This window comes from Erithacus rubecula, assembly GCF_903797595.1.
Source record: "Erithacus rubecula genome assembly, chromosome: 1".
NCBI lineage: Eukaryota > Metazoa > Chordata > Aves > Passeriformes > Muscicapidae > Erithacus > Erithacus rubecula.
The window spans coordinates 108,098,974-108,107,473 of NC_136658.1; the positions used below are offsets into that span (position 1 = coordinate 108,098,974).

General features: G+C 44.2%; 1 protein-coding gene across 1 annotated transcript in view; it reads right to left on the minus strand.

The window, feature by feature from the left end:
- Nucleotides 1-5,834, minus strand: part of UMODL1 (uromodulin like 1) — a 51,067-nt gene extending 45,233 nt beyond the window's left edge. Inside the window, exon 1 of the mRNA XM_079298183.1 lies at nt 5,702-5,834. Coding sequence (XP_079154309.1) covers nt 5,702-5,819 — 118 coding nt within the window. The 5' untranslated portion in view covers nt 5,820-5,834. The remainder of the gene's footprint in view (nt 1-5,701) is intronic.
- Nucleotides 5,835-8,500: the final 2,666 nt, after the last annotated feature.

The following is an 8,500-nucleotide window of genomic DNA, read 5'->3' on the forward strand; positions in this document are numbered from 1 at the left end:
AAATCTCTTCTATGGAGGAAAAGAGAAAATATTTCCAAGCCCTACAAACTCATTTCTTTACCCACACTTTCAAACACAGCTCCAAGCAATGCTCAGCTCTGGTCTTTCTAAGCAACCCAAAAGAAATCTCTTTTCCATTTGTTTTGCACTCCAGGTTTTTGATCCTTTACTGGGCAATTCAAGTCAGCCAGGAGAAAAATGAACCTGATTGTTGCAATAGAAACAGTTGTGGTGCAGGAAAACCACGTTTGACGTAATAAAGCCCATAGCAAGTGGAAGGTCCACAGCAAATTATAAATCTATTATGAACAGTCAGTTTTTCTGTGGGTTTACAATTTCTGTTATCCCAAGGCTCTGGGTGAGATTAAATGTGAGGTTTCTGAGAAGCAGGAGGGGATATTGAATCTAGCACTCAGCAAAGTAACCTTCTTAGCCAGGGAAATTATCTTGATTAACCAAGATTTAAACTCAATCTATGTAACTTGCTGCCACATGCACATTCCAGTCCTCCTCTCTATGGGGCTGCCACTACAGGTGGCTCCCCCAAACAGGTCCTTTCCCTAGAAATATCTCTCTTGATGTTCAAAGCCACATTAAGGTGGGATACAGCCTTGGTTGCCCTTAACTGAGTCTCACACACATTCCCAGCTTCAAGTGATTGCTCCTTCTCAGCCCCCTGTGCAGGGAGCTAAGCAGCCTTTCACACTGGATTTTGCACAATCACCAAGGGATCTCCCTGTGTTGGAAAATTCCCTATTCACCAGTTGCTCCTTACTGTTCAAACCAGGTGGATCATGGCCAGCTGGACCCTGGCATGGAAATTCCTCCAGCTCTGAGATTCAGGTGCAGTTCAAGCAGGTTTGAGGTTCAAAGTAAAAAAAAAAAAAAGAGAGATCCCACCTGGACCTTTTTTTTTTTTTTTTTTTTTTTTTTTTTTTTTGTGTGTGTGTTTAACTGCAGTGTAAATGGTTTAATGAGTCACATGCAATCTCAAAAAACACTATTGAATCCTGGCTGGGTGCCACAGTGGCCATTTATCTGAAATCAAAAGGTCATCGTTTTCAGCTCAGCGGAAACCGAGATGGATTCACTTCACATTTCTGCCTAATTGTACCAGATGCACTTTGGAAATTCAATTTATGCCCTCCTCTTCAATCATGCTGGGGATAGTCACCTACCAAGCAAGCAGTGAGGAGCAAGCCAGCCAACTCCTCTGTCATTTGGATGAAGTACAGGCTTTTCTCCTCTGTTATTTACATCAATGTATGGAAGCAGAACTGCAGCTTAGCAACCAAAGGTCACTTTGCCAATCTGCCTCTGGACAGCTGCTGGACCTGCTGTGACTGCAGGATGGGGCATCTCCCAGGAGATTGATGCTGAGGGACAGCATTAGCTCAGCCATAATCCCCTTCCTCTCCCTCCTTCCTTCCTTCTGGAAGGGATGCTTTCTTCCAGAGGGTGTGGCAGAGCCAGGGATCAGCACCCTGCATTTGTCTCAGGTATCAGAAGGTGGAGACAAATCTATGAAATTACACAGAAAGCTCCTGGGAAAGTCTGTTCCAAAGGCAGGCTGGCAATTTTCATCACACAGCCCTGGGTTTGGGGTCTTTGAGTTTGGTAGGCTTTATTTGCTCAGGTGGACATTTTCCTGATTGCTTCTCCAGGGGTTTAATTGGGATTTGTGCTGATTTGCAGCATCTGACAAATATTTAACACCCTTCCTGGGTGCTGCCTTTGTCTTGGAGGGGAGAAGGCTGATGGGGGTGTGATGGAGGTTTGCAAAATCTCAAAGGCAAGGTGAAGGTGGAGCTGGTTTTCACCAGAGCCCACAATAATAAAATGGGTGAAAGAACTCAGTTCTTTACCCAAACAGGAGGGAACTTCTGCAGCTTGTAAGCACTGGGGGTGTGGAGGCAGACAGCTTCAGTGGGCTCAAAAGGGACAAAGCAATTCCCAGACAGGATTCCCATCAGCAGACACTGCAGGGAACAGGCAGGGATGGCAATAATCCCATTTCTGCAGCTGCTGGGGGCACACCAGGGACACAAACTGCAGGGCAGCCAGAGCCACTTGCTGCTGGGTGAAGTCCCACAGGACATTCTGGCACCTTCCCACCCCAGGCTGATGCTGCAGTGCTGCCCATGTGTGACAGCACTGTGCCCTGGCTTTCCTGTGACAGCCAGGCAGCTCCTGTGCTCTGGTTACAGCATGGGAACATCTGCATGCCAGCTCTGAAAGGTTCCAGCCCTGCTCAGAGCTGCCTGGACACCTACAATGAACATTTTTTTACTTTGTAGTTGTTTTTCTGAACACCTTCAGAAGTGGTGCACACGAGGCACGCTGATTAAAGCTTGACTTCAACATTGCAAATCAAGTGCTCTTAAGAAACTCCACAATTAAAGTTGTCTTGGGACTTCTTATTTCAAGGTATTTTTGTACATGAGTGCTTAAAAGCCAGCTTTCATCATGTGCTGATGGACTCTCCCTCTCCCTAGCTGGGGATCAGGCAGGGTTGGATGGCAGATAAGGAGCTCTCTGGTTTCATCTTGTGCTGGAAAGTGGGCAGCAAGCCAGTAACCAGGAGAAACAACCATACCACCCATTCGGGCAGCTGGAAACAAGCCTGGAGAACTGGATCCTGTCTCTATCTAGAAGACAAGATGATGGGAGAAGTTCTGGATGGTGAAACAACCTTTCAGAGCTGTGGGTTTCACAGGTCCATGAGTTTGACCTGCAGCCCTGTGCCCCAACCATACAAGTTGTTAAAAGCAGCACTAAGCACCATGAAAATCAGAATAAATTTATGGGGAAAAAAAAAAAAAAAAAGAAAACTGACAAGCAGGTCTGAAACCAACACAGAATGGTTTGATCTCAGTTTCTCTGCAGCTCATTTGCCCATCTGTGAAAGACACAGAAGCTCCCTCACTTCCCACAGCCTCTGTGAAGACAAGTTGCTGCCTGTGAATCCCCCAGGATTCACCTTAAGAGGTGATAAATAATTCTCTACTCAGTGAGAGGCTGGGCAGAGCATTGAATGTGGAGGCCAGGATGGCACACTCTAGGGGCTCCATCATCCCTGGGCACTGGAAAAAGCTGGATCAGGTCATTAAAAGAGTTCACTGATCTGTATACATGGCCAAAAAGAGAAAAAACAAAGGTTGGTTTATTTAATTCTGCCTTAAGAATTAATTCCAGCATCTCCTAGCTTTTAGATATTTAGCTTTTCAGCTGCTATTTTAAAATATTACAGTGTGTGCACCTGTAACATTATCCCAATGGACAAACACACAAGTAGTGAGAACTACCAGAGCACCTTGACCAGTGATCTAGACATTTTTTTTCCAACAGTAAAGAAATAAGAAAAGCAAGGCCTGCCATATCCCAGGCAGGAGTAATTGTTTCCTTCCAGAAAGAGAAGGTGAGGAGTGGCCAGCAACAGGCTGCTGTGAAAGGTCATGGAGACCTTTCCACTCCTGGCAGGATGGGGAGCAGCCAGCATGGATAACGTCAAGAAGAAAATAACAGTAGCTCAACAGTGCGCTGTGCAGTAATTTCTGCAGTTCCAGTTTCTCTTCTCATCATTTATTTAAGACTGTGTCTAGACAGTGCATTACCATTCACAGAATTTATGACTAATGCCCTGAAAAGCAAAGATACCAGAATAATGTAAACATGGAAATCACCTAGAAGCCACACAAATCCTTAAAATATTCCCAAATTAACTTTGACAGGAAAAAGTGTCAGGGTGACCACAGTATTTCTTGGACAAACTTGCCCAGAATGCCCATCAGCAACATGGCAAGGGCAGGGTGGAAATTCTGAAGCTAAACTTTACAAGAGATTTACAGATTTGTTCATGTTAGATGAAACAGAATCATCAACAGCTCTCAAGCCTAAAATATCCCTAGAGATGCTTTTAAGAGACAGAATTATACTGGGAAAAAAATATATTTCAAGCATTACCAGGATGCTTTTTTTTTTTTTCAATACAAGATTGTCTTGATTTTCAGAGGTTCAGAAACACCTGAATTTCTCATGCAAACAGTGACAACCATTTTTTCACATTTAGCTGGTACAGCTCTTTCCTTGTACTGCAGAATTTTAAAAGCCATTTTCTCTGATTGCCACTTGATACTTACAGGCACACATGTATGCACATGTCTGTATATCCCAAAGACTTCACTGAAGTTGCTTTTCAAGCATAATTACATGTACTGGAGATGATGCTTGGAAAATAGAGATGATCCTTTGCCTGTCTGACAAATCTGCTTGGGCACACAGTAACCTGCAGCTCAAATTCTGCTTTGCTGGGACTCCACAGCCTTGGAGCCAAACAATAGCAGGATACAGTAAATTAGGAATTATGCTTTAATTTCTCTTCTCTAGCAAATCATTTTAGGAACAAGTAAAACACATCGACCATTTTTGTGTTCCCATCCTTCTGTTAAAATCCTCCTAGACACAATATTCTACCTGTGACCGTGGAGAAAACTCCTGGTGGGAAAAAAAGTTTGGAAGTTCTTTTTCCAATGCTCTGAAGCAACTTAAATGTGGGATGAGCACATTGTTCTTGACAGATCCCATGACAGGACATATGGCTCATCCCCCTCATGCCACGTTATATGATCCAGGAGCAGGTTTGGGGACATTCCCACAGATCTGAGTCACCCAAGTCTTATGACCCAAAACAAGGGCCAGGGCTGCAACAGAACCTTTCCTCTCAAGCTGCTGTTCCTGTGAGTGATTATGTACATACTGAAAAGTGGAAATAGAGAAAATGCAATGTCATACTGAAAATCAGAGACAAAACTATGTCCTGCAGAACTTTTCTGGATGACAGAACAGTTCAATGCTGATTTAGATCATTCAAGATGCCTGTTCAGCTTAAAAGCATATAAATTTATCCATGGGAAAAAGAAAGTTCATTTTCCCTAATGAATCCTCCCCATCTATGTCTCAAGTTCTGATAAAACTGTGAATTTCTGACTGACAACTGGTAACCCTGATATGGAAAGGGGGAAAAGCTTCCATCTTGAGACAAAGGTGATTAATTCTTCCTGAGTAGAGTTTTATTAACACTCAGATGTTAGATCAGATCCACCAAAAAGTTCCTCAGACCTCCCACACAGTCAAAGGTAACCAAGGAAATGGGTCCTAGTGTAGTTTTGGTTGGAAAGCATCTGGCATCAAGTTGTCCTGAGGTCACAGGCTGTTTTAAATGTGAAGCAAAATTGGGTTTGCATTCTGGGAACAGACCCTGCTCCACATCAGGGGAGATGTTATCCCAAGTGCATCCTGAATTACTTTTGAGGAGGAAGCTCCTGGTGTAAATGCAGGCAGGCTCAGAGCAGACACTGCACCAGGCAGTGAATTATTGCTCTTGGCCAGGGATATTGGCCTGAACCTGGCCAGGTAATGAGCCCTTGAGGGCTAACAGGCAGGTGCCTTCCTCAGGCTCCCCTGGAAGTTTGGTGAATTTGTGACTAGAGGTGGCAAAGAGCAAGAATTAAGAGCTTTCATCTATTATATCTACTCCTTGCCATGCTGGACAAAGTTTACTGTACACTATTTTAAACACATTTATTTCAGTGAAGATGAACCTATGGCCCAGAACTGAATTAAACCTTTACACACCCCAGCTGAGGTGAATCTTCTTCCATAAGAAGCATTTATTTCCTCTCTTAATCTGATTAAAACTTACCTAGAGAGCAGTAGAGTCCAACTTGTTCATATCCTTCACAGCAATCTGTGAGAGTGATGGTTTCAGGGACCTCAGTGCTGTGAAACTCTGTTCTGTAGAGTGTTTGGGGACACACCATCCACGGGATCCACCCTCCACAGGATGTCTTCTTCTCATAGGACTTTTGGTAGGCAACCACTTTAAACACACTTTTGGTCAGGGTGTAGTTGCAGAGATGGTACCCTAGCAAAGAGAGGCCTTTTTCTAGGAAATAGAAACAGGAAAGAAAGGGATCAGCATTAACTTGTCACCCCAGAGCAGAAGTGCCCTGCACATCCAGTGAAAAACAGTGTTATAAGAAAGCAGTGACAGAACCAACATAGATGAATGATTTCCAGGAAGGCTGAAGTTGGGAATAGCATCACTTCAAAAAACAGACACAAGAAAGAATTGGTAGTGAGTGCTTTTCATAGGCATCACTTTGGTCATGAAAGGAGGAAGACTGGCAGAAAATTCAGAATTCCTGGTGCCTTCAGGTGTGAGGTGGAAAAAGGGCAATTTAACTCAAGTGGCTGTTAAGGAAATTTACATATGTTAATATAAATGAACAGTAGAGCACAATAGGCACTTGCAGGGCAGAGTCATCCAAAGCCCACTCCAGCCTCCTGCTGCCAAAGCCTTCATCACTCTCCACTGACTACACAGGGAACAAAGGGTGAGGAGCCCATGGGCAGATGAGTCACAGTAGATGTCTGGAATAAGACATCCTTCAGACATCACCCCAGGCTAAAACTGGGCACTCATACATCACTGGGAAGCACTGCAGGTATCTGACACAAAAGGTGCTCCTGGAGATCCTGTGCTGCCTCTCCAAATTTGTAGCAGACCTTGTTGATCACTCCACTGGAAACCTGCAGAGGTTCATTGACTTTGAGTATAAAATATAAACAAAGTCAGTGATAAGGTCATTAAGTGCATCATTTCACACAGGTCTGGGGATGCAGATCTGTCTCTCTCTCTTCAAGGCCTTTTAAGGGTAAACTGCCCAATTATGAAATGCCACTTAAATTATTTTTTACTTTTAACCCAATAACCAACCACCCATGGCCTGCAATGAGGACTTTTCTACCCAATTACAAAAGATCACCCAAACCCATGAAGAAGAAGATGGACAAGCCCCCACCCTAAAACCTTAATTTTGCTTTATATTTACTACTATATTCTGAAACCTTCAATTCTAAGTTTTTCACAATCTGGTATTACACACTTCTATTCAAATTACACACCCATGATCCCAGTTCTATCACTCAATTTTGGAAGCCTTCTCCACAGCCTCAGGTCAAATGCAGAGTTCTGGGGGTCAGTGCCTGACAACACAGAAAATCTGAAATTCTCAGTGACCAGGGCTCCAACATCACTGAGCTCCCAGATTTCTGAAACCATTTCTGATGAGGAGCAAACTTGTTACGTGCTTTACTTAAAACTGAAATACTTCAGCAAGGGTAGGGGGGGAAATCAAACATCAAACAACACAAAGAAACCCCAAGAACAGCAACAAAAGCAGATGGAGTTTAAGAATTAGCAGCAAGCAACCCAGAGTCATGTCACAGACATCAGGCTGGCTCCTAATGAGATGTTAGAGAAGCCAGAGGGGCTGAGTCACCCTGTGTCCCATTTGGGAAGCAGATTGGATGGAATTAAAATGCCTGTATCATCCTCTAGCCAAAGCAGAAGTAACTTTAATAAGGATAAATATGAATTAGCTGCAGAGATTCAAATATAGCAGGACTGATTTTTGTTTTCTGAGAGCTCTGAGGGCACCAGGGCCAGCCAACAGGCAGACTGAAGCTAACACAATATACACAACAGGCACAGAATTAAAACATTTACAACTTATCTTACTTGTACAACTTATCTCCTGCCTGAAAACATGAAACATGTTAAAACAATTAAAGAAAAGAGGGAAAAAAATTGTCAGGCTTTCAGGAATCCTGTTCTTTTATCACATTTAGCTTCCCAGCTAAACAAAAGGCATTTGTGCAATTTGAGCAGGACTGGGAAAAGAGCTTTGGAGAGGAGGATCCATTTGTAGTGCAGGGACAGTCCAGAAGAAAACCTGGAATAGACTTGGTGTCTAGAAATGGCTTCTGGAAGCTCTGGAAGCCCATCCCTGCTCCCTGAAGCTCTGGGACGGGCTGGGAGGTCTCCACACCCCTGAACGGCACCAGGGCTGCTCTCTGTCCCTGAGCAGGGGGGGAAGGAGGTGACCAGGGGCACAGGAGGAGCCCAGCCTGGCTCAAAGCCTGGCTCAAAGCCTGGCTCAAGCCCAGACCCTGCCTGAGTCAGGAGAGGATCCCAAAGGCTGGGATGGAGCTCTGACCTGGACCTGGCTGTGCAGGAGGAAATGGAAGGAGAGGTGAGCCAGAGAGAGCAAGGTGACCTCTCCCTCTGGCTGACTTTGGGAAAGGAAAACCACCGTGGGCTCTGGAGCAGGAGCCAGAGATCAAGGGCTGCTTTTTATGCAGTGGGTTTGATCCATTAACACCTCACATGAGGCACAAGTGCCTGACAAGAAGCAGGCAGCTGTCATTGCATTTTGGAAAGCATTTCCCCTGCCATGTGTTAAGACTGCTCCAAGAATACCTTTCTCTGCAAATGCTTCTAGGCATGTAGGTGTAGGGGGGAAAATAATCTTGCTTCTGTTTTTTTATTTGTTGATTTGGGGTTTTTAAAAATTAGTTTGTAACCTGAATGGCTAAATAACCAGAGTGGAACAGAATTAATACCTAAATAATTTTGGTTATAGCCTTTCCCTGGAGA